Here is a 25,830-nt window from a genome sequence, read left to right as displayed (position 1 = left end):
AACAAAACCAACAGTCTAGAATTTTCTAACAAAGACTACAATGTTCTGTTCCTCTATGATTAACATAAGAATTCAAGGGACTATCTGATGCACTTGACCTATTTCATCTCATGGGAAACATGACTCTCCCTGTCTTTGAGGCCTTCACTATATTGTCTGTTAGGGCTTAGAGCACTTGTGATTAGTGAAGAAGTCAGATACCACCCCCCCTCATCATTTTTGATCCTCTGGCATGTTTTACCCCCACAAACAACTCAGTAGTTACTTGGCTGCCTGGGGTCATCCTCCTATTCTCAAATGCTTGACATTTTATGTATCTCCTCCCAGCCAGCACAGGACTGTTTCTTCCATCCAGTGATTTCTGGCGTGGTGGTCTTTTGTTTCTAAGGCAACAGATTCACCATAGAGACACAATATTTGATAGCAAATACATCTGGAATAATAACTTAGATTCTTTTTCTTTGATCCAAATGTTTTACATGTTCTAATTTATTAATCACCACGGTAAGTTGCAAAAATGGCTACAATACTTTGAGTGCTTTGCAGTAGAGTTTCTTTTTTCCCCACCTCTCGAATTTGGGCTGACTCTACCCAACAGGACATTAACAAACGTGATGTAGGCAGAGGCTTGAAGAGGGCTTGCCCTTTTTCTTCCTGGAATCCCAACACTAGCCTTTTCAACCTGGAAGCCCTCACTAGCCTTTGGATAAGACTCATGTGGTCCAGTCACCCGGGAAGCCTTAGCTGACCACCAGCCAAGTGCCTGACAGATAAAGCCATCTGAGACCAGCCAGTCCCCAGGCAACCCACCAACTGATTACACATGTATAATCGGCAGCCAAGCCTGAGATCAGAAAAACCATCCAGCAAAATTATGAGCCAAGTAAGTGTTTTAGGCCACTAAGTTTGGAGTGGTTTGTGTCACAGCAAAAGCTAACATACACGACTCCATTTTACAGATGAAGAAACTGAGGCACAGAGATTAAGTAACCTACTAAAGTCCCACAGCTATTAAATGGTAAGTTGGTATTCAAACCCAAGAGGCCAGGCTTTGCCAGTGGTCCGACAGCCAAGTCACTCCACAAGCTTCAAATATCTTCCCACCTGCCGACTTCCCCAAAGGAGCTTATGTGTAGGGCATGGACTTACATGGCCCCATAAACACAGGCAACTTTCAGCACCAAATAACCTTCTTTATTTTGCATTTATGTTGCTCTTCAGGTGTGCAAAGTCTTCTGACACATGCCAGCCATGAAAAAAACAGTAAGAGTTGCCCAAATTTTCACTGATGGATGAATGGAACAAAATGTGGTATATCCATACAAAAGAATATTACTCAGCCTCAAAAACGGATGAAATTTTAAACACATGCTACAACATGGACAAACCCTGAAGATGTTAGACGAAGTGAAATAAGCCAGTCACAGAAGGGCAAATACTGCATGATTATATGGGGTATTTATTCATAGAGACAGAAAGTAGAACCATGGTTGCCAAGGGCAAGGGGGAAGGAGGAATGGGGCACTGGCGTCTAATGAGTCAAGAGCTACAGTTTGAGAAAATGAGAAAGTTCTGGAGATGGATGGCGGTAGGGGTAGTCCCACAATACGAATGTACTTAATGCTGCTCAACTACACATTTCCAAATGGCTCAAATGGCAAAACGTTCATTCTATATAGTTTACCACACTTCTTTAAAAAAAATAATAAGTATGGGTGGGTGCTTGGCAGTCTCAGTCAGTTAAGCGTCTGCCTTCGGTTCAGGTTTTGATCTCAGGGTCCTGGGATAGAGCCCCACATCAGGCTCCATGCTCAGTAGGAGTGTCTACTTCTCCTGTGATCTCACTCTCTGTCCACTCATGCTCTTGCTCTCTCTCAAATAAATAAATGAATATATATTTTTAAAGAGTTTATTTATTCATGAGAGACACACAGAGAGGCAAAGACATAGGCAGAGGGAGAAGCAGGCTTCCCTGTGGGGAGCCCAATGAGGGACCCAATCTCGGGGCTCAAGGATCATGCCCTGAGCCGAACGAAGGCAGATGCTCAACCACTGAGCCACTGAGGCAACCCATAAATGAATCTTTAAAAATAATAAGTGTACGGAATGGCAGTGCTAAAAATGACAGGCCTAGGACCACTGCTAGACAAGTTAGAGCCCCGGGAGCAAAGCAAGCAAGAAATACTCAGCCACTCGGGCTCAGAGTCACATGGCTCCACTCTGTCAGAATGTCCTGGACCCACCACACAACTGAGGGCTGACAGCTATGTCAAGGCTGCCTTACAAACAAGCTCCAGCTCAAAGACAAAACCCCTCAAAGCCATCAAAGCTAGTTCCCTGCCCCAACTCCAGCTAGTCATGGGCGGGGAGGGGGGGCGGGCTATGTTCTATTTCCTCTTGGCAAAATCTGGGGTGGGTTCTCACGATCACAAGACTGGATCGGACTCATTCTGATGTGACATCAAGAACAATAAAGTTAATGCAAATTTTGGATGAGCCAATAGAATTTCTACTGGCCCAACAATTTCAAACCTTTGTAAATTAAACTCTTTCTGGAAAACCAAGGTCTCTTCCTCATTGGGACTCTGGATGAATGGACATGGGCATTTGGACAGTATAAAACCACCACTACAGGATGATCTCTTATACAGAAAAAGAAAAAAAAAAAAAAAGCTATACCTCAAATATTAACAGAAGATATGGGGACTTATTGTCTTTGTTTATTTTCAATTTTTTTTTTACAAGAAAGTTTTTTTAAGCAAGCTGAAACCTAAGCTCGTGCAGGGATCCTGCTGTCAAACATACGTTACCTCACTTAAGACCTAAAGACAACCTTACAAGAGAGCCAAGGCTGCTCCCATAACCATCCCTGCCGCATAGACGAGGATGCAGAGGTTCTACAAACACCACGCCTCAAGATACGCACTTGAGGCAGATGTTTTGAAGGCACCTCTCAGAGACCATCCCTGCTGTCCACAGCCCGAGGGGTCCATAAATATAGAAAGGAAGGGGCTGGGGATAAGAGAGGAAGAAAACAGGAAGCCCCGCTTGGCAGCCGCCCGAGGAGCACCCCACCCCCTTCACCATCAGGAAGGTCAGAGGATGCTGGTGCACAACAGCCTCAGCCACCTGGCCCGAGTCCAGACAGCCCACCATGTGCGCAGATGAAATGTGACATCCGTGACCAGCCTCAGCCTTTGAGTGTCCTTCCAGTTCCTCGGCTATGGACCAACAAGGTCCCTTGGGGCTGAGGGGCAGGGGTCACTCTGGGCCTTCCCTCCCCCCCTTCTTCTTCCTGCCCCACCTGCAAGAAGCCAGGGGTTCCCTTAACAATCATCTCGGCCTCTGCTAGCTGACAGTGAGTCAGTCACCCCAAGGGTCTGGGGATAATCTCACGGGACCTGATGACTCAGTGGCTCACCCACAGAATTCCGTAATTGTCATAATCATTGTCCTCACCAGCCAAGAGAAGGAATGAGAGGAAGCAATGCCATGATTCACAGGTGCCCAGCAGCAGGACCCTGCCAACCCAGCTCCCTCCTACCTCTTTTTCCATCACAGAGGATTTGGGTACGGAAAAGACAGTGGTGGAAGATCTATCCCAGATGTATCACAGACAACTGGGGACCTACCCAGCATATGAGATTTAAATGAACCAAACCCAGACAAAGCTGGATTTGCCAGCCGTGTTCCTACCCCTCTGCTTATGTGGCCATGTAACCAGTAACCTGAGAGTCAAGGGGCAATGGAGGAAACACTCAGAATGCTAAGGGCCTGCTGGTGGCCAGTCAACTCATTGTTCACTCATTTGTTCAGGTACTCCTCCTGGAGCTTCACTACTATAAACAAGTAAACAATCATGATTAGCTGAAGAGAGTGCTACGGAGAAATAGCAAGCCAAGGAATGAGGGATGGGGGTGCTGGAGATGGCAAGGCAGTTATTTAAATGGGGGGTACCTGGGTGGCTCAGTGGTTGAGCATCTGCCTTTGGCTCAAGTTGTGTTCCTAGGGTGCTGGGATTGAGTCCTGCATCAGGCTCCCTGCATGGAGCCTGCTTCTCCCTCTGCCTAGGTCTCTGCCTCTCATGAATAAATTTTTTAAATCTATACAAAAAATAAAATAATAAAATAAAATAAATGGTAGCCCAGGAAGGCCTTGTTGATAAAGTGACATTAGAACAGAAATCTGAATTTCGCAAATTCTAGGGTTAAGACAATATCAAACAGAGGGACCAGGAAGTTCAGACTCTGAGGTAGGAGCACATTTGACAGGAGCACAGCAAAGGTGGACACCTCCTACCAGCTGGGACTGGGAACCTGACGGGCCAACCTCCACTGGCTCCTGGACACAAAGGTCCCTTTAGCCAACTCTGTGCAGCCAAGCTCAGGGACCAGGTGGGGAAGCCGTCTACCACAACTCCAATGGGCTATTTAACAAGCTACTCTTCATCATCCCATGGCATGGGCACATGGATGATTTTAACAAATATCTGTGGGCTCAAGAGAGTCAGAGGGCAATAAATTTAAGTGTTGAAGACTTTCAGAAAAAGAAATTTCATGACCTTCTCAGTATTCATCAATGTTTACATTACATTATCAGAAATCTCTCCTCAAACCTAACCCAAACCCTTCATACTGTAATTTTAGGTCAAGAATGCTGCTATTCTGGGCTACATGGGGCCAGGGGTGGCAACAAAACATCCCCAACTTGGGGTACACCTGAAAGATGGGTGGGACATGGGCACTTTGGGGAGGCAGTGCCTCAGGGTTCTGGAGCTTCTGGGGACTGGCCAGCACCTTTTGAGAAGGCTTCCTCTCCCTGGAAAGCTAGAGGCCTGGGTGGGGCTGCAAGAAAGGTAGAAAGAGGGGGTGGCTGCTCAGAGCTTGTTGCAGACCAACAGGTAATTGGCACTTAGATGTTGTACAACCCAGGTTAGCTGGCCAGGGGAGGAGGCAGGGACGAGGCAGCCATTCTATCTAGGAATAAGGCAATGGATCTGGCAGGTTCCAAACAGAAAGCTCAGCTCAGGGTTCAGAGTGTGAAACCCAAAAACAAAGCTGAGATCTCGGCAGAACCACCAAAGCATCAAGGGGATCCCCTGATGAGAAATTTGAGGGTTGCTTGGAGGCAGGGCAGAGGGGAACAACGTCCAACTCCTGGTCCTTGACCCTAATGGGTCTGATCTAAACATGTTCCTCGATTTCTGGGGCTTCATCTCTCAAGGGTTCACCCTCCCGTGATCTCCCCTACCACGCCCAACAACCTGCATGTGCACACAGTAGGTGCTCAAATACCTGTCACTCACACTTTCTTACCAGTAGAGACCACATTTTCCATCACATAAACACCCACCAGGGATACAGCCTACACCCCAGACCTAATCGCTTAGGCCTGCTTTGGGTGGCGATTCATACTGAAGCGACACAAGACTGGGAAGCCAGAGTGGGTGGAGGTATATGACAGCCCCTGCCCCAGGCCGGGTGAGTGTTGGAGGCTCTTTGCCTCCCCTATTCATGGGGCCTGGCCAACAGAGGCTGGGAGGGGACACAGGCAGCACACCACAGCACATCCGTGGTGACAAAGGAAGACACACTGTAAAACCAGAACTAGGTCCCTGCCGCACCAGATGGCCCAGCTGCCCGGGGCGTGGATCTGGGCACCAACTCGGCAACCAGGTGGCACCCACTCACAGGGTCATCCAAATGCCAGCACCCACACTCTATTAATAGCATCAAGAGCTGGAATGGAGCAGCTTGTGGGGGGAGGGAAAAAATAAGAAGCGGTCTTCACATGCAGCTGTTCACAAAGTTGTGGTCGTTCTGCATCCCAGGGGACTCACGCTTCTACCCTTCAGCAGAGGACACGGACATCAGTAGGTGTACCCCCAAACCTGCTTTGGGGCAGCAGGCAGTCAGGGGAGACGGTGCGCAGAGGTACCTTACCTGCCTCGCCACCCTCCGCGCCTCCCAGTAGGGCTTCGAGTCCTCCACGGCTTTGCCAATTTTCTTCACCAGTTCATCCAGTTTGACGGTTGCTTCAACCAGAACAGAGCGGAACTTCTGACGAGCATCCTGCAGCCAGGAGAAAACAAAGAAACAGTTCGGGCTTACAAAGGAATCCGTGAAAATCCCCCTTCCCTAACCAAAAATCCCCTTTCCCTAACCAAAAGCACCAAAGAGGGCCTTCACCCAACCTACGGGCCTCAAAACTAATACTTTTACAAGACAGTGTCTGGAGCAGATTGTCTAAGAAAATCTGTGATACTGGAAATGTTCTATCACTTGCATTGTCCAGCACAGTAACCACTAGCCACACTTGGCTATTGAGCATTTGAAATAGGCTAAGGAGACTGAAGGAATGTGTTTCTAATTTATTTAATTTTAATTAAATATATTTGGATTTTAAAAATAAGTGTGGCTTGTGACTACTTCATGAAGGTGGACAACTCAAGTTTTTAGGTTTTTTTTTTTTTTTTTAAGATTTATTTGTTTATGGGGGGATCCCTGGGTGGCTCAGCAGTTGAGGGCCTGCCTTCGGCCCAGGGCATGATCCTGGAGACCCAGGATCAAGTCCCACATCAGGCTCCCTGCATGGAGCCTGCTTCTTCCTCTGCCTGTGTCTCTGCCCCTCTCTCTGTCTCTCATGAATAAGTAAAATCTTTTTTTAAAAATTATTTATTTATGTATTTGACAGAGAGAGAGAGAACAAGAGTACTCGAGAGAGCACAAGTGGGGGAGTGGTAGAAGGAGAGGGAAAAGCAGAGTCCCCACTGAGCAAGGAGCCCACTGCAGGGCTCAATCCCAGGTCCCTGGGATCATGATCTGAGCTGAAGGTAGATGCTTAATCTGAACCACCCATGTGCCCCTCAGGTTTGATTTTAAATCTCTGTCCAGGTCTTCAGGGGAAGATGTCCAGTCCAGCCAGCCCTGGCAGCTTCAGTTCATAATATGGCTCTATTCTCCACACCTCTGTGGAGTCCTCAACTACATGATGTAACCCACATTAAACACTGAGTGGAAACTTCCCACGTGCCAGACCCTGTGCTGGGCCTCGGGCTTGGTGCCTGCCTCCAAGAAACTTCCAGTCCGGTGGGTAAGACAGGCATCATAGCCCATTCCAGAAAAGTCTATGCCAAGATGAGAATGGTACAGGTGCCATGGAACCCAGCAGCAGAGAACCTCACCAGTCCAAGTAAGGTGGGAGGGGGTAGTGAGAGGGAGACTCATGGAAAACACACAGAGGGATAACATCTACACAGAAGCCATTCGGAACACGAATGTCACGTCACTTAGGAGGAGAGAGAGAGGGATCCCTGGCTGGCTCAGGGTTTGGGCATCTGCCTTCCACTCAGGTCGTGATCCTGGAGTCCCAGGATCGAGTCCCACATCGGGCTCCCTCTATGGAGCCTGCTTCTCCCCCTGCCTGTGTCTCTGCCTCTCTGTCTCTCATGAATAAACAAACAAAATCTTTAAAAATAAAAATAAAAAAGGAGAGAAAGGAGATAGGAGACCCAAGCAGGCAGAGGAGCCATATTCAGCAGAGGCAGGGGCAGAGGGAGAGGCATGCGATTTCCAAAAAAACATAAGCAAAGCTAGAAGTCTGGAATGTGGAAAATGGCAAGAGATAAGGGTGGCCACCCAAGCTGGAGACGGCTCAAGCAACCTGGGCCCCGATAAGAGTTTAGAGAGAAGGAACAGGTGGGCTGTTCTAGGCTTCGCCACTCTGTGAAAGTCAAACCCAGATCCATGGACTTCACGAGGAGGAAATAAAATTTAAAAGAAGCCATTTAGTCCAATGTCTAGGAAGACCTATTGGAGGGTTGGGATAGTACTTCATAGACCCCACACTCATCTGTCTACTCCTTTTCCCTTCAGCATGTGCCTGACATGGCCACCCAGGGGGAAGGGAAGCGGGGCAGCATTTGAGAGGGGAAATGGATCCTCAAAGAAGGAACAGCATGTGAACATCAACCGTGGGGCTGCCCCAAGAGACCCAGCAGCCACCCTGCTGGTAAAACACGTGTGCGCTCCACTGGCTGCAGAGGGCCTGCCTCACACGTAACTATCGGAAATCTCTAAACGTCAAAGCGCAGGGGCCTCCTGGCCCAATGGGATGGTGCACAGGGATGGAGGAGGCTCTGTTCACTGCTAGTTCCTTTCCCTCTATCGTATGGCACTAGGGCTTCCCACATGGGTTTGAAAATGACACCAGCACCCCAGCATATGAAGATACTGCCTTTGCCTCATATGGGAGTTTCTCAGCTCTTGTGCCCCATCCTACTTCTGACACTGGCCTTGGTCCTTTCCCCAGTCCTATATCATCTTCTCCTCTGCCTTCTCTTCTATCTGGCCAGGCCCACAGTCACCTGCTACAGCTTCTAATGTCAACAACAGAGAAAGTGTCCTCCAGAGAAAGTGGCATGGGTGCACAGGGTGGCCCAGGGACTAGCAAAGCCCCACTGAGCTTCTAGTAGACTTAATTTCCAATATGTAGGACGATAGGATGTTGTCTGAAGCCCGGGATTTTTTTTTTTTTTTTTTAAATCAGAGAGATGGATTCAATCCCTTCCAAACCACTGTGAGGCCCCTAATCAGCTAACTTCTTTATTAATCATTTTTATCACCAATTAAATGGTTTACTTTCCATCTCACAGGGAGGGCAGTTAGAAGGAATAAAGGAGAATACAAATGTAAAATGACTAATAGTTCCTGGACACACAGCAGATGCTCGGTAAATGCACACAGTCCCCCACCACAGCCACCTGGCATAGAGACCCATGAGGGGATCCATGGGTGGCTCAGCGGTTTAGCACCACCTTCAGCCCAGGGTATGATCCTGGAGACCCGGGATCGAGTCCCCACGTCGGGCTCCCTACATGGAGCTTGCTTCTCCCTCTGCCTGTGTCTCTGCCTCTCTCTCTCTCTGTCTCTTATGAATAAATAAATAAAAATCTTAAAAAAAAACAAAAAAAAGGGAGAGAGACCCATGAGCCTATTTCAAAAACACCAAGGAGGGCTCTCTGAGGCCGGGATGGCCGACGTGATACAAGGAGCAACCTGTTAAGCTGTGTGGGCAGATGCTTTGCAAATGCACTCACACATGACTTAATCCTCAAAGTCCCCAGGGGGGTGAGTGAAGGGGAGACAGCGCTAGTGCTACCCATGTCCAATGGAGTGAGAAGACTGAGGGCCCAATCAGACAGCATGTGACCCCAGGCAGATCGCGTTGTCACTCTGGCCCCTTTTGTAAAGTGAAAATTGGGCCCCAAAACAGTGGCCTATGGGCCAATAGGCACTAATGCCTTTGGTATGTACGCTGTGTACTAAATGTCAGGAAAACCCAGATTAAAAAAAAAAAAAGTAGAATCTCAACTTTCCCATAAAGTAAAGAAATCTGATAACCTGGCAACACTGGGCCCCCATTCCGACCTGGGACCCACCTAGAGGTCGAACAGGAGATGCCCCCTTAGAAAAAGACTGCCCTTTCCAGTCCCTGACACCCCCTTGCCTGAATTGCACCCGGCCTGCATCACTCACTTAGGTGCCCAGCCCAGCCCCTGGAGGCTTCTGATCTGCCAAGAGCTATATTCCAGGCACTAGTGACCAGAACCCACCCAAGTCTGCCTTTGTGAGGGAGAGGGACATGGAGCATAGATGGCAGTTTACTATGCGGCAGATGCTATTATAAATGCTTCTGTTCTATCAATCCATGCAATCGCTAGCAACTTTATCAGGTAGGTGCTATTGCTGCCATCTGTAGTTAACCAAGAGGGAAACTGAGGCCCGGGGGTAGCTTGCCTGAGGCTACAGAGCTGGGAAATGGCAGAGCCAAGATCTAAACTCAAGCAGTAAAGAGAGAAGTATCATGTTGTGTGATAAATACTAACACCTCAGTATATGCACCATGCGAGACACACAACTGGGAAGGCCACCCAAAGTGTCACACAAGCCAGGCTGGCAAGAAAGGGGATTTCCCCAGACAGAGAAGTGGAGGGGGGGGGGGGGGGATGCATTAGCAGCAGAGGGAGGAAGGTGAGCAAAGAATGGCAGGCCAGAGGGCGGGTGGGGTTGGAACAAGAAGGAACACGGGTGCTGAGGGAAGGCATTTGAACTTTATCCCAGGCACAGTGGGGACACAGGGTAGATTGATTTAAACATGTTTCAATTTACCTCCCATGCCTTCCTGTCAGAAATGACATAAGACTTAAAGAAAAGGGGGGGGGCACACCTGGGTGGCTCTGTGGTTGAACGTCTGCGCTTTGGCCTAGGCGTGATCCAAGGATCAAGTCCCACATCCGGCTCCCCACAGGGAGCCTGCTTCTCCCTCTGCCTGTGTTCCTGCCTCTCTCTCTGTCTCTCGTGAATAAAAGAATAAAATCTTAGAAAAAAAAAAAAAAATGACCTAAGAATGCGTTCTGCCACACAGAGGGAAGTGACGGCAGCGTCCTGGAAGGCTCCACTGTGAAGCACTTCCATAGCTGCCCCAACGTGAACACTGAATACTGACTACACTAGAGTTCTGTGGGGAGGAAAGGAAGTGGGAAGGGGGGGGGGGGGGGGAACAGAGGGAGGAAAGAGATTAAAATCTCATCTTCCAAGTGGGAGGCTGGCAGATGGGAACTAAAACTGACAAAACAAGCAGCCACACAAAGCCCCCTATTTAAAGTCATAGAAGTTAATGCTCAATCAGCTAAAATAGGGTAAACTACTAGACCTATTTAGATGGCCTCTAAGGGGGGGGGGGGGGGGGGGGAATGAGAGTTGGGTAGAAGGATGGGACACTAACACCAGGGGCGGGCCGGGGACAAGGGGTCTGTTTTATTTTTGTTAGTTCCCCTTTTTAAAAATTGTGGTAAAACACCACGGTGAATTTGTAAGCAGAGGCATGACCGGAGCAGACCTGGGTCTTAGCAAAGAGCGAAGAGGCCTCCTCAGGTGACTCGGGCAGGCCCGGGTAAGCGGGTGGCCACCAAGGGCTGTCGCGCCCAAGACACGTGCTTTGACACCCGCGTTTCCCTCGCTCAATGAGGCTGTGTCTGCGGGGATGGTGACGCACGACTGGCTGACGTCCAACCCCCAACAAGCCTATTCATCTAAGATGCGTTAAAAGCTAAACACAAAGCCTGCCTTCTCCCTGAGGAGATAAAGCGGACCCAGTTCTTTCACCATTCCGCGGAGACTCAGGGCCACGCGAGGAACAACTCTCCGCGAACACTGGAGTGTGAGAGCCCACAAACCAGAACCTCACCTGTCTGCCCAGGTGAACAGCCCTGAATTTCTTGGGCCTCCCTCAAGGGCCCAGGAGTGGTCACGCGACCCAGGCCTGGCCAATCAGATTCGGATACTCCTAACCTCGGTGATTGTGGAGGGAGAGCATGTGACCCAGATTCGGACACTCCTCACAGCGTCCAATCAGATTCGGACACTCCCCACACTGTCCAATCAGATTCGGACACTCCTAACCTCCGTGATTGCGGAGGAAGAGCATGTGACCCAGGCCTGGCCAATCAGATTCGGACACTCCTAACCCCAGTGATTGTGGAGGGAGAGCATGTGACCCTTCAGAACCAATGAGACTTCACTCTGCGGCTTCTCTGGACCTGTTAGAGGAAGTGTTTTCCCCGGAGACGGCTGAGAGAATGGAATGGAAAGCCTGGCGCAGAAGGCGGCCATCTTGGCACCCTGAGGAGCGAGCCCGCGGGTAGGAAGTCCCAGCAACGCTTTGAGCTTCTGGACCCAGCAATGCCTCACGGTCTAACCCTACACTCCGCCTTCCCCAGAGCTAAAACACCACACACACCGCCAGCCGTCAGCACTGTTTTAGGTTTTGTTCAAAGCTAGTTGAAAGCGGATTTCTGTCATTTGCAATAACATGAAACCTTAAAAAAAAGAAAAAAAAAGATGAAGAAGTATGCCTTAAGGTGGTCATATTAACGTAGACAGAGCGAGGAGGGTCAGTCTACAGCCCACGCCACGGCGAAGCACGGGGATTAAATACGGTTAACTGCCGGAGGCTCATTCCCCTAACAAAGCCATGTCTTATATGGAGCAGAATCTCAAACTTTCATTCAACCTAACCTATAGAGTATTTCTTTAAATCCATCTTCATGCCAGTTGGCCCCATCTTTAAAGACAGCTTGCCACAACTGAACTTCCGCTTTTTACCTTATTTCCTAGTTCAAGGAAAGAATGGACCATGGTTCGCCTATCTCCCACAATTACAGAAAAAAAAAAAAAAAAAAAAAAAAAATGTTTCCCAAGATCAGAGTGGAAGTTGCTTCCAGGAACGTCCAGGGAGGACCGAGAGCGGACTGCTTTCCCTACAGTAAATGATCCATGCACTTCCTTATAAACTTATCTCTGGAGAATGAGCAGACCTTTCACCAGTCAAGAAAAACAAGTCATTTACCATCAGGGGCTGTTTGCCAGCTGGTTTTTTTAGATCAGCATCTGAAGAAGTTCTGAAAGAGCTGCCTCTGCTTGGATCCCTCAGCTCTTCAAATCTGAAAACTGTGTCGTTTCCATTTAGGTGACTCAGACTGAGGGCAATTTCTTCAGGCACAGAACTGCTGAGGGTGGCACAGCATCCCCGTCTGAATGTGTCGGTGTGTCAAAAATACACCCAGTATCAGGTAAGGGCTCCAGCTAAACCAAACCAGCAGCGTGTGCCTTGGAAACAGCGTGCCGGGTGTCACCACACTGGGGATGAGCTCTGTGTTCGGGCCAATCAAGCCTCAGTTATCTCACCTGTCAGCTGAGAATAACAGCGCTTCCCCTTCACAAAGGTGTCCCCAGAACCCAGTAAAATAAAGACAGGATATCAGGGTTTTTTTTTGTTTGTTTTTGTTTTTTAATAATAACTGTCTTGCTCTTGCCCCTGGGGGCCCAGTGTGCAATGACTGCAAACGGAAGCCTCTTTGGTAGTGTATGCAGCCTGTTGACTGGATGGGTTGCCCTAAGGGACCCTGGAGAAAACCCTTGTCAGTGGACATTGATGTTTGACCTCATGCTATCCCCAATATAGACCCCAGACAGGTATGTGGGGTGCCTTTAAAAAGCCCCAGGGCACACTGGCCAAGTCATCATGTCCATCTGTACCAAGCTGCAAAACAAGGAACATGCGACTCAGGCTCTACATAGGGCCAAGTTCAAGTTTCCTAGCCACCAGAAGATCCACAGTTCCAAGAAGTGGGGCTTTACCAAGTATAATGCAAATGAATTTGAAGACATGGTGGCTGAAAAATGGCTCATCCCACATGGCTGTGGGATCAAGTACATCCCTAATCATAGCTCCGTGGACAAATGGCAGGCTCTGCTCTCATGAGAACCTCAGCACTGCCCCCTCCCTATTCATGCCCACCAATAAATCCTACTTCCAAAACAACAAATCTGTCCTACAATTAAAGATGCTGCCACACTTCAAAAGATCCTTGGTGATGCCATTTATAAATACACTACTGCCTGTAGAAAGATTTTACAGGCATTATCTGTGCCTCACAATGACCCTGTAAGACAGGCTAAGCAAGAATGACAGCCCCAAGTCTACAGGTATCTCAGGTGAAGTGCTGCATGGCCTGTCACACACCAGTGCGTGTCAGACTTCAGACAAACACACACCTTTAGTCTATTTGTCTGATGGGGTTCGCTTCACCTATAGGTCCCAAAGTGTAGTCCAGGGGACTGTGGTGGGGGTCCTTGAGCCCTTTACTGGGAGTCAAAAGGGTCAAAACCATATTCATTATCAAATTTGACATATTTGCCTTTTCACCTTTGTTCTCTCATGAGTGTTCAGTGGAGTTTTCCAGAGACTACTTGGTATGTGCCGTCAAAACAGAGAGACAGAAGCAGAGAACTCAGCTCTTCTATTAAGCCAGACTTGCAAGAGACTTGTAAAAAACAACAAAAAAAAACATTAAATGATTACTTTCCTTTCATGAATTTGTTTTTGTTTAGGAAAATAGTTATTTCTGATAAAATATGTGTCAACATGTAATAGGTTTATTATTGTCTTTTTTTTTAATGAATACAAGTTTTTAAACTATAAAACAAGTTTTTAACTTTTCTAACACAGCAAATATTATAGATATTACCCACAGACCCAGAGCTCTCTGGGGTACTCAATGATTGGATTACAAGCACGTAAAGGGAACCCGAGGCCAAAAGTATCAGTCGGCTGCGTACACTAAGCCATATTCTTCCCCTTGGGCCTGCCCTGCAAAGACCTCTTGCAAATCAGAAACACCAGTGTATTTTCATTAACAGTGAAGCAGTTGTTCCTTCTCAGATCTTTCTTGAATCCTTCTGCTTTGGTCCAAGAAGGCCCTGTTGGGTGCTACTATGTCTCCACGGTACCTTCCCATGTCTTTGTATTTGCTAATCTCCTTTTTAAGAAAGGGGGAGCTAGTCTAGCTCTGAGCCTTCCACAGAGAAGGGAATCTGCTAGAATTTGATAAGCAAAATAATAAACCCACTGGAAACGAAATAGCACTGCTTTGAAAGTCACCAAGCTGTGCCCCTCTGAGTTGGGCACTTGCACATACATGTAAAATTCTTCAATAAAAAGCTGGCGTTAAGAGTATACTTAACATAAGCACTGAGAAATAAATAGAATTGTCGAATGTCTATATTGTGCACCTGAAACTAACACTGTATGTTAACTACACTTAAAATTAAAAACTTGGTAAAATAAAAGGCTTGCTTTTAAAAAAACATTTCCTTTTTATGGCTTTCCACTCAAGAGTCATGAAGTCTCTATTTCAAACCAGGTGAAGTAAAAATGTGGATTTCAAGATAAATATGGAACGAACAGTACATACAGAACTAGGATACAGCAAAAATTTTTACAGTAGCAAAAGAATAGAGTTAGAAATGTCAAGTCTCCATTTGCAGGAACATTCTAGAATGACATGACAAAAGGCACTATGGGAAACCATCCTACTGACCAGTTATAAGGTACTTGAAATGTTTTTAAGTTTACTATATACCATGTTCTGTTTTCGCCTCTCCAATCTATTCTTTAAGAGCACTTGTGGCAGCTACTAAAACATACAAAGAAAGCACTTGTGGGTAAAAAGGGCTAAGTACCCTCCAGGGCTGTCAGACACAACTTTCTGCAAGAATGGAAATGTTCTGTATCTTTTCTGTCCACATGTAGCTAAAACCATGAAATGTGGCTGCTGCAACTACAGGGTTTTTAATTGCGTTGTAACATTTAAATTATAATTTAAATAGCCACAGGGGGCTCAGGGTTGCCATATGGGACTGCAAGCCTAGCTCCCAACCCTGCCTTTCACTTCACTTCTCCAGTCAGAGAGATCACACCAGGCTCCTCCAGTCCTCCAGTGGCCTGCTTTCCCTGCCTCTGCCCAGTTTTTTGTCCCTGGGTCCCAGCTCCCTTGGGGAGTGGCTTTCACTGGCTCCGAGAAAAAGGGGAGCCAGGACAATCACATCTCACCTTCAGCAATCTTCATGGTAGAGGCAGATCTGGAAAGCCAGCTCCAGGGTCAAGCAGGAGCCTAGAGAGCCCAACCAGTGAGGCCTGGCTTGAGCGCACAGGGGCCAGGAGGAAGCTGAAGTAGAGAGGGGAGGTGGGGTGGGGAGATGGGGTGGGAGTGGGGGGCAGGAGACCAGCAGGGACCTGGAGCCAGCCCCTCCGAGGGCCACAACCACATGCCCCATCACCGTGCAGGCCCAATTCCACATCCATGAGTGTCATCCAAGCAGAAGAGCCTGGTTAAGACAGCTCCAACAGAATGGATACATGCATGGAAAAGAAAGGGGCAGAAAAGAGCAGGCCCTTCACATTGGAAAAAGCCAGTCGTTGTTGGGAACCAGGTGCCTAACCCCCCTCCCATCTGACTCCTTTGCTTGTCCACCAGAAGCTCCAACTTGAGTAGCAGAGGCCTCCTGGGGTGTCTGCAAACCCACCAGTTCCTTCCGTGGGGCCTGTCCCCACCCCTGCATCAGGAAGAACCTTGCCACCATGTTTCTGCTGCAAGAGCCTCTCTCATGGAGCAGAGGAAGCCAGGAGGGATGGAGAAAGAGAGAGGAGACAGCGAGTCAAAGCTAATGAGAGCACAGAGGCAGCAGAGGAAGGCTTGTGAGGGATCAGCTGGGTCCCTGCCTTTAATCCTGCAATTACAGGGCCCGATAGATTATCAATCAAAGCAAGGCACTGATGACCGTGAGGCAGAGCACTGTTAATAATTATGCTGGAACGACAGGCAGAAACTAAGATGGTCGGGCCAACTGGGATGTTCGGTCTCTCTATGCTTAAGGCTTTACGACACTTCCCTCCCTTGGGTTCCACGGAAGATTCCTTCAACCTTTCAGAAAACCCTCCCTTTTACCAAAGCTGTCTGAGTGGCTGTGGCACGTAGTGGAGGGGATTCTAACTCCAGCTTGGGCCCTGCCCAGTTCCAGACCCAAGGGCAGGCCCTAGGCAGCTTGACTGCCTTGGTGACAAGGCCATGCTATTTCCTCTTTTCATAGCACCACACTACTTGTCCTGGTTCTGAATTATGAAGTGGTTCCTTCCACCGAGAGGGAGAAAAGGAAAGTAAGAAAAGATGGTGGTCAGTATGGTTTCCTGCTGCAAGTTCTCCTCTTCTGAGGTTAACAGAGGTCTTGGAACTTTGTTCAGGCCCAAGTAGAACCAAGTTCCTTCTACACATAAAGGCTGTCCTAGAGCTCCAGTGTGACTACAGAATGTTTCCAAACACACAGGTGAGCACCCAGTCCCCTCCCCAATGACGTCACAGCCCACCAGAGCTGTCCCACCAGTCTGCACCATGTGGCTTCCCTTGAACCTCTGGCCAACGTCAAAATCCCATCACTAAGGGAGGCCCTGCCATTTGGAAGCTGAGTTAAGGCAGCTGGTAGATCTGGAAAAGGTTCTTCCTTTCAAAATTTTAATTTAAAATAATTTGAGACTTGGAAAAAAAGGAGAGTAAAATGGAGACACAATGTCCCTTAACCCTGAAGTACTTCAACACACAATTCCTAAAGATGAGGATATTTTCTCACATAACCAGAGTACAATGATCAAAACCTGAAAATAACAGATACCTGATCAATTGATCTGGTCTATGAATTTATCCAAATTGCATGAACTGTCTCACTATTGTCTTTTATAGTAAAGGAAAAAAAAATCTTTCAGGATCCAATCCAGGACTACCAGCTTGCATTTAGTTGTCACAGTTCTCTAGTCTCCTTTAATCTGGAACAGTTCTTTGGTCTTTCTTTTTTTTTCTCTTTCATGGCCTCGATATTTTTGAATAACATGAGCCAGTTACTTTGTAGAATGTCAGTTTGGAAAAGACTCACTTTCAATTCATCTTTTTTTGTTGATGTTACATGTGCATGAGCCACCAGAATGGAATTTAACCAATTATAAAAAAAATATGTTTAGGGATCCCTGGGTGGCACAGCGGTTTAGCGCCTGCCTTTGGCCCAGGGCGCGATCCTGGAGACCCGGGATCGAATCCCACGTCGGGCTCCCAGTGCATGGAGCCTGCTTCTCCCTCTGCCTGTGTCTCTGCCTCTCTCTCTCTCTCTGTGTGACTATCATAAATAAATGAAAAAAAAAAATTAAAAAAAAAATATGTTTAAAGAGCCCAAGGCCCAAAGCACCACAAAGAAAAAAAAAAAAAAAACCACCATAGTCCTTCTAATCTTGGGGTACAAGGGTCAATCCTAGCTAGCCCTGGAGGGAAGATTAAAGTTACATAACCATCCTACATTCTCATACACACACACACACTCACACACACATAAACTCTCTCACACACACTCACCCTCTCACACACACACACTCTTACACGTCCCTAGAAAGACTGACAGGTCCCAATGCTTTTTCATTCATGGCCAAACATAGGTTTTCAAACCATGGCATTTTCCCAAGTTCAACCACAAGGAAACTATTTCCATGTTCACACCAAAGGGCTTTACATGTTTGCTCAACTTCAAGACCCACTTTTTTACAAAAATTTGCAAATATTACATTTTGGTGGATTATACTATTTCTACGCATGTTTATCAGAGGCAGTGTTTCAACCAAGACCCAAGGTGGAATGCAATACAAGGTCTGTTTGATATTTAACACGAGTTTTAGAATCAGGGCAATATGTACATTCACATAACCTTGGAAAGCTCTAGAGATCATGTAGCGCAGCCTCTACTTGAAGCATGATTCCACCCACCACAGCATTCCAGGCAAGCTGGCTGTCCTGCCATCTTTGAATAACCTTCCTCCTGCCTGCAGCTCATCAGAACAGAAAGAAAGGAGGGCACAGGATGCAAACGAACCAAAGTCAAAATCCACTACTATCACTCCAGAGATACAGAAGAATCCACTGGAAGAAATAGCTATATGTTGGCAAATTGAACTCCAATTAAAAAAAACAATAAAATATATATTAAAAAAAAAAGAAAAGAAAAGAAATAGCCGAACACATTAGAAGTGGTTGTGTCTGGGAGTAGAACCAGGGGTGAGAAGGTAGAAGGCAGAGGACTTTCATTTCTCAGTAGAACTTTCTCAGGGATATTCCCTTACCTATGTGCAAGCAGTACTTCAATAAAAATAAAACTTTAAGTCTATTGCAGCACCGAGTGACCAAAGAGCTTTGTATTTCCCCCGTCATCAAGACAAAGGGGGATTCCTTATTCATTCAGCATGTGGCTGGAATAAAGTCAAACGATCAGATTTTGCTGATCGTTTAGCTCAGATGCTCCCATTTCACAGAAGAAACAAAAGTCTCAGAAGGTAAAGGTTCCCTCCCAAGGATGTATACCTGGTGAGAATCAGAGCAGAGGTGGAACCCCTGGTCCCCTAAGTCCTAGAGCAGCATTCTTTCACCTGCAGTCTGGTGGGGACCTCAGAAGATGGATCCTCCACACCCACAATGCACATCCCCAAACTACTTAAGGGCATGGCCCTCAGCCTCAGACTCCTGGATTTAAATCTTGGCTCCTCCACCTGTTGGCCAGATAACCTGGGAGATGAGGGGACTCCCTCTTTTAGCCCCTCTGTTTCTCCTCAACGTCCTCAGGAGCATTGTGAGACTAGGACAGACTATTTAAAGCACTTACCATGATACTATGCATATAATAAGCTTTCAATAAATAATGCTTTTCATGTAGGTGCCATTATAGGTAGAATGAAGCAACATTTGTTGAACATTACGTACCAGGTACCGTGCCAGGCACTTTCTAAACATCACCTCGTTTAATCCTTAACAGCCCTGCAAGACCAGCATTGCCCTTCCCACTTCAGAAAGAAGAAAATCAAACCCAGAAAAGTGAAAAACCTTGCCAAGACTGCTCAGCTTATGAAAAGGCAGAGGGAGAATTCAAATCCAGGCCTCCTGAACTCCAAAGCCCCCACTTTCCACCATCGCATGCCAGGAAGTAGGCATCTGTTGACTCCAACAAAACAAGTTTTCCTACCCGTTTGACCCTATGTTTTATAGCATTAAAGTGCAGTTTAACAAGTTCCAACTTGGGGAGTAGATCCAATTTCTAGCAAATGCAGGCAATACCAAGATTATATTTCCCCAGTGGGGATGCTAGTGAAACCAAGGGCAAGGAAAGGAAGCAGCATGTCGAGAGCTGCCCCAGAAGCTTTAGAACCTCTTCCGCCTGCCCACCCCTGCCCCAAATTTATAAAGTATCTGCTTAGCTATTGCACTTTTGGCCTTAAGCTCCACTAATTTTTTCTAATAGGCCTTGAAGCCATGGTATAATTCTTTCTCAGACCAAATTTGTAAGAAATGGGCAAAGTGGCAAAAAATTACCTAAAACAAGACCCACAGAATTGCTAAAAACAACAACAAAACAAAAACAGTTCCCTTTTGCTTTTATTGTTGCTGGCTTGTTTAAGGGTCATTGAGAATACTAATTAAAGTCCTTGCTTTACTGGCTGGTTAACCATTAAAGCAACTTGACAAGGCACCATGAAATGTTGATTATTCATGAAGTAAATGCACAGAGGTCCTGCAGGCATCAAAATGAGTCACATCTGTACATCACTGCCATGAGCATGGCAGTTTTAAAATGTGGCTCAAGATTCTTTGGCACAGCTCCCCATGGAATCTATGTCCCCTTCTTTCGAAGGTGGGTGAGCTCATGACTGCTTGGACCACAGAAGTGCTGCTAGGGGACTCTCAAGGCTTAGACAGAAAAGGCCATGATGCTTCCACCTGGTCCTGCTGGGCTGCTCACTGTCGAGGGAGCCAGTCCCCATGAGGAGGTCAGAGTGCCTGAGACATCATGGCGGAAAGGTCAGATTCAGCACTCTGAGGAGCCCAGCTGAGCTCCGAGCCAAAAGCTAGTGTCCACGACCTGACACTGGAGTGGCCTCCTCAGATGTCCTGTCCAGCCAAGCCTTCAGATGACCACAGCCCCAGCTGACATCAGACTGTAACTGCATGGGACCCCTCAAGTGAAAGCCGCCCAGCTGAGCCTTCTCCACATTCCTGCCCCCCAATTATGGGCAAATTAGAGCAGTTGTTCCAAGCAATGAAGTTTGGGTGGTCATTTGTTCAGTAGAAATAGTAACCAGAACAATGAGGCAGCACAACACCCCATTATACTCTTCTTTCAATGAAGCCAAAAAACTGGGGAAGAGAACATCAAATCTAGCAGAGGGAGGCAGGACCCTTGCATGCTAGCAACAGAAGGGTAGGGTGGTGAAGACAACCAAACCCCATTCATCATGCCTCGGCTGAGTCTCATGCCAAACAATGTTAGAGTTTATATTAAGTGGGCTTGTCTGTGGTTATAACAAACAGCGGATGTTCCTCTCATTGTCTCCCTGTTAGCAGTTTCTTTCTGTCAGAGCAAATATTAATATCTCTTGGATAATCCGGCAAAACACAGCAAAGGAAAAAAAAAAAATCAGGCAAGAATAGAACGAAAATGTCTTCCCCATCTTCCTTTAAGGAAACAAAAGAGGCCGATTCTCCGAGCTCTTGAAGAGGTACTTTACAAATTATCATGAGACTGTTGGTGAAGATGCACCACATAAAAGCCATACAGTCTCTACTGCTGGAAACTTCTAAGTGAGCATAGGCAGATTAAGTAACTCTCAAAGAGGAGGGCTGGGCAAAGATAACTGGGATACTTGCCAAAGGATAAGGTTCAGGAGATGTTTAATTCAGCCAAAACACACACGCGTCCCACTACATTAAAAGTCCCTACAACAAATGCTCAGAGGGAAAAATAAGAGCTCTATATGAAAAGGCTAACAGTCCGTGGGGACCACTGCTCTGCCGACTAGGTGACCTGAAGCTTCTATCAACCACTGGGAGAGCAACAAATCCATCAACCCCCATAGCCTGTCCTCTTTTGAAGTGGGGACACTTTGTGGCACCTCAGAGTCAGAGGGATGGTGTCTTGGATATACAGTCATGTCACTGGAGAAAAGTTCATTTGTACTATAACAGCGAGTGCCTATGCTCCTGTGATGGGTTCCAGCTGACGAGCCAGCAAAGCTTATGTATCATCTCACTGGTATTTACAGCTTCAAAGGAAGACCTATCTGATTTTTTTTTTAAGGCAATAGAGTCCATTCCAATATTAGATAGCTATATCTATGTTCTAGCCAACAGCCCATACTAACAGCAGTTTGCTAATGGAGCTCCAGTAAGATTGTGAAAGACAGCCTCTAAGTGCCCAAAGTCCTCATTCACTTAAAATTCATGTAGTATGAAAAAAAAAAAAAAAGAAAAATCATGTAGTAACTCAAATTCGCATAATAACTAAGTTTCAATATCTAAATACTCCCAATACTTGAAATGTTTCCCACCATTCTCTTGGTGATTTTGTGTTTTACAGTAAGTGTATAAGTGAGGGTTTCTTGGCTATCGACAATCCTGAAATGCCATTACAGCACTTTTCCTGCCACCGTGAATCACCACAATGACCATTTAACAAAACAGTAATTCACCAAGCAAACCCACTAACATCAGGGTTTATCCACAATTAAGGCAGGGACTACCAATCTGAACATTTTTTCCCACCAGCCTTCATAGTTGCAAAAATTCCTTCCATAGAAATTCATTTCTTTGACTCATAAAGACATCTCTTTATAATACTGCTTCATTCTCCACCCCCATCCCTTGCTTATGAAAGTGATAAAATATGGTCATTGTGAATAATTCAGAAAATACAAAAACTGAAGAAAAAAAGCCACCAGCATTCCTAGCAATAGCCACTGGTCACATCTGAGGGTACGTTTTTTCTAGACCCATGCTTCTCACACTCTATGGTAATGGATCTCCCCTCCCAACCCACTTTGAACACTTCTGCAGACTACAATTTTAAAAAACTAGAAAAAAAATGCCGTGTCACAACAATGTCAAACTGCATTTTAAAAAAAGTTTCCAAAGTCTTTCTCTCAATTTCTGTATTTACTTCACCTTAACTGGTAATAAGCCATTGTCTGTGGACCCCACTAGACCTTTTTTTCTCTCAGATGCACATTCAATTATTGTATGTGTAGATTGTTTTACATATGGTCTACATATAGTATTATGTATACTTCAACTTTTGTTACCTAATTTCTTCCCACTAAATAGATCATGGCCACTTGTCACTACCACATATGCCACCCTTAACGTAAAAGGCCACTCTTCTTTATTATTTAAATTTGCCAACATATAACACCTAGTGCTCATCATATAGCATGCCCTCCTTAGTGCCTGTCACCAGGTATCCCATCCTCCCACCCACCTCCACTCCTGCAACCCTTTGTTTCTCAGAGTTAGGAGTTCCTCATGGTTTATGTCCTCTAATTTTTTCCCCACTCAGTTTCCCTTCTTTCCTTTATAGTCCCCTTCACTATTTCTTATATTCCACATGAGTGAAACCATATAATTGTCTTTCACCAACTGACTTCACTCAGCAAAATACCTTCCAGTTCCATCTACATCAATGTAAGTGGTAGGCATTTGTCCTGATGGCCAAGTAATATTCCATTGTGTATTATCCATACACACACACATACACATATACGTGTATATATACACATAAACACATATTACATCTTTATCTTTTCATCTGTCAAAGTATATCTCAGCTCTTTCCACAGCTGGACTATTGTGAACATCGCTGCTATAAACATTGGGGTGCAGGTGTCCCATCGTTTCACTACATCTGTATCTTTGATGTAAATACCCAGCAGTGCAATCGCTGGGTCATAGGGTAGCTCTATTTTCAACTTCCTGAGGAACCTCCACAGTTTTCCAGAATGCCTAAACCAGTTTGCATTCCCACCAACAGTGCAAGAGGGTTCCCCTTTCTCCACATCCTCCCCAACATTTGTTGTTTCCTATCTTGTTAATTTTAGCCATTCTCACTGAGGTGAGGTGGTATCTCATGGTGGTTTTGATTTGTATTTCCCTGATGGCCAGTGATGCGGAGCATTTTGTCATGTGCCTGTTGGTCATGTGTAGCTCTTCTCTGGAGAAATGTCTGTTCATGTCTTCTGCCCACTTCTCGACTGGATTGTTTTTTCGATGTTGAGTTTGATAAGTTCTCTATAGATCTTGAATACTAGCCCTTTATCGGATATGTTATCTGCAAATATCTTCTCCCATTCTGTCGGTTGTAAAAAGCCACTCTTGAAACCCTAGCATCTTACACCTAAAACTAAACAGGATATAGTTTATCAATTGTACCTCAATTATAAACGGACAAACCCATAGGGCAGAATTTCAAACCTTCATAAGACCTCTATGAGCAAGGGTCTTTGGGGAGGGGAAGGAGAGCACAGGTTATCTTCTACCAGTGGTTCCATTGTGTCCAGGGTCAGCCCAGCCTAAGAAGAGCCTGGGGTCAAATGGCTCTCAAGGAAGCAGACCTGCCTGTTTTGTAGGCACCATGCATGACAATGCCAAGAGCCATTGTGAGCCATCGCTCACAATGCACCATCATTGGGATGGGGAAACCAAGGATCAGAGACATTAAGTGATTTGCCCAAAGCCAAGAAGGGGCAATCTGTTGTTACGTGTACACTCAGATAGCTACTGAGTACCACAGACAGCACCAGACAGATCCCAGGAGAGGACTCTAACAAAGCAGGTCTCTCTCAGGAAATTGATCTCCACATCCCAGTAGACCAGCCACAGAGCAAAGGCCCGCTGCTCTGGTGACTGCAAAGTCCATCTCTCCTGTACAAGCCCTCTCTCTGGCCCCTTGCCCAGAGCCCATCTCTGACAAAGAAATGTCATGGCAGGGCACGGGGGAGGAGAGCAGAGCCGTGGTCAGAGACTATGAGAGGCCTGGCTCCCATGGACACCCTGTCAGAGACTCCTTGGCTTCTGGCACCCACTGGGCCTTGGCACTCCTTGCCTGCCCCACACGCATTAGGCCTCTCCTTCACCCAGGCTGTGTGGCTATGAAAGCACTCCCTGTTGCCCTCCAGGCCACTGCAGGATGTGGGCAAGAATCATTACCCCAACTCACAGACGAGGTGATTCAGGTTCCCATGGGCCAAATGCCCCTAAAAATCAACAGACCTCAGATCCTACCCATATCACCTGATACTAAGACCAATCTTCCCTCAACCCACTATTTCCCCATGACTATGGGTTTAGAGTTTTTTCTGATTCTAAAGTGATACAAATTCAATGCAAATAACTAAAAAATATATATAGAAAAGTACAAAGACAATAAATATTACCCATCTCTCATCAGATAGAACATGTGTAATCTTTTCCATGTATGCATATAAACCTTTTTTAGACTAAGACCATACTGTGGGCTCCTTTGGAATGTGCTTTCTATTCAGACATCTTTCTAGGTTTTTTTTTTTTTTTTTTTTTTTTTTTAAGATTTTATTTATTTATTCATGTAAGACACAGAGAGAGGCAGGGACAGGGGCAGAGGAAGAAGCAGGCTCCCGGCAAGAAGTCCAATGCGGGACTCGATCCCGGATCCTGGGATCAGGACCTGAGCCAAAGGCAGACGCTCAACCACTGAGCTACCCAGGCATCCCTCTTTCTAGTTCAATAGCAAGCTGTGTCATCATTTTAAGGCCTACGCTATCAGCCATTGCCTGTGGATAGTATTCATTTTACAGATCCCCTATTGATAGTCATTTAGATTCATAATTTTCCAAAATTTTTAAACAATGCTGCAATGAACATTATTGGGCTTATATCCTTGCCCAGTTATTCCCTTAGGATAAATTCTTACACGTGCAATCATTAGATCAAAAGTGACTGTCCCTTGATGTCCCAGCAGCAGGAAGCCCTAAGTCCTACCATTCTGATGACCAAACTTCAGGCCAAAATCCTGAGGGCAGCAGCAACTGCCACTCCAGCTCAAGACACCCAGACCACTTCCATTTCACCCTCAACTCCCCCGAGGTTCCAAGCATAAAACAGGGTTTATTATTTTACCTTTTTTTTTTTTTTTTTTTTTTTTAAGAGAAAGTGCTGCTTTCTGGAGGGAGAGAAACAGATTCTGGGTGCAGGCTTCATGCAAGTTTGAGGAACACAGCTGGCTAGAATCAAATGCTTTTTCAAACCACCCCCACCCACACAGTGAGGGAAGGAGCTTGAACATTGACAATGGCTCTTGCCTCCCTGGGGAAGGGCAGGATGAAAAAGTCAGCTTCTGACTACTTGGAGCCAGAAGAAGCTGTCAATGAGTAACTTAGCCCTGGTGGCGTCCTTCCTCCTCCTCCTCCTTGGCCATTTCCTGGCCCTAGAACAGCCCACCTTCCAGGCAAGAAAGGGAGACCATGAAAACACGGCACCACACAGTAAAAGATAAGTAACTGGCATGGAAATATCGCAAACTTGATTACAATGCTTTAGAAATCTGC

The 25,830-nt window shown here is 46.3% G+C and overlaps 1 protein-coding gene, 2 long non-coding RNA genes and 1 other non-coding gene across 6 annotated transcripts in view; 3 read left to right on the top strand and 1 right to left on the bottom strand.

Annotated features, from left to right (window-relative positions):
* SH3BP5 (SH3 domain binding protein 5) overlaps positions 1-25,830 on the bottom strand; it is a 76,589-nt gene that overhangs the window by 42,646 nt on the left and 8,113 nt on the right. For both annotated transcript variants that reach the window (XM_038570798.1, XM_038570797.1), the window contains exon 3: positions 5,943-6,071. In XM_038570798.1, coding sequence (XP_038426726.1) covers positions 5,943-6,071 — 129 coding nt within the window. The remainder of the gene's footprint in view (positions 1-5,942; positions 6,072-25,830) is intronic.
* Positions 11,084-13,946, top strand: LOC119865386. 2 transcript variants are annotated; one of them, XR_005377010.1, is made up of 2 exons: positions 11,084-12,631; positions 13,785-13,946. It is a non-coding gene; the product is annotated as an uncharacterized LOC119865386 (long non-coding RNA). The 2 variants fall into 2 exon arrangements; XR_005377011.1 differs by having other exon boundaries at positions 11,085-12,631; positions 13,792-13,946.
* LOC119865461 lies at positions 12,843-12,976 on the top strand. The gene has a single exon (XR_005377301.1). It is a non-coding gene; the product is annotated as a small nucleolar RNA SNORA70 (small nucleolar RNA).
* Positions 14,922-19,800, top strand: LOC119865387. Its single transcript, XR_005377013.1, has 3 exons — positions 14,922-14,951; positions 16,491-16,724; positions 19,239-19,800. It is a non-coding gene; the product is annotated as an uncharacterized LOC119865387 (long non-coding RNA).

This window comes from Canis lupus, chromosome 23, assembly GCF_011100685.1.
Source record: "Canis lupus familiaris isolate Mischka breed German Shepherd chromosome 23, alternate assembly UU_Cfam_GSD_1.0, whole genome shotgun sequence".
Lineage (NCBI taxonomy): Eukaryota > Metazoa > Chordata > Mammalia > Carnivora > Canidae > Canis > Canis lupus.
The sequence above is the reverse complement of the archived record's forward strand: the minus strand, read 5'-3'. Positions and strand labels throughout refer to the sequence as shown.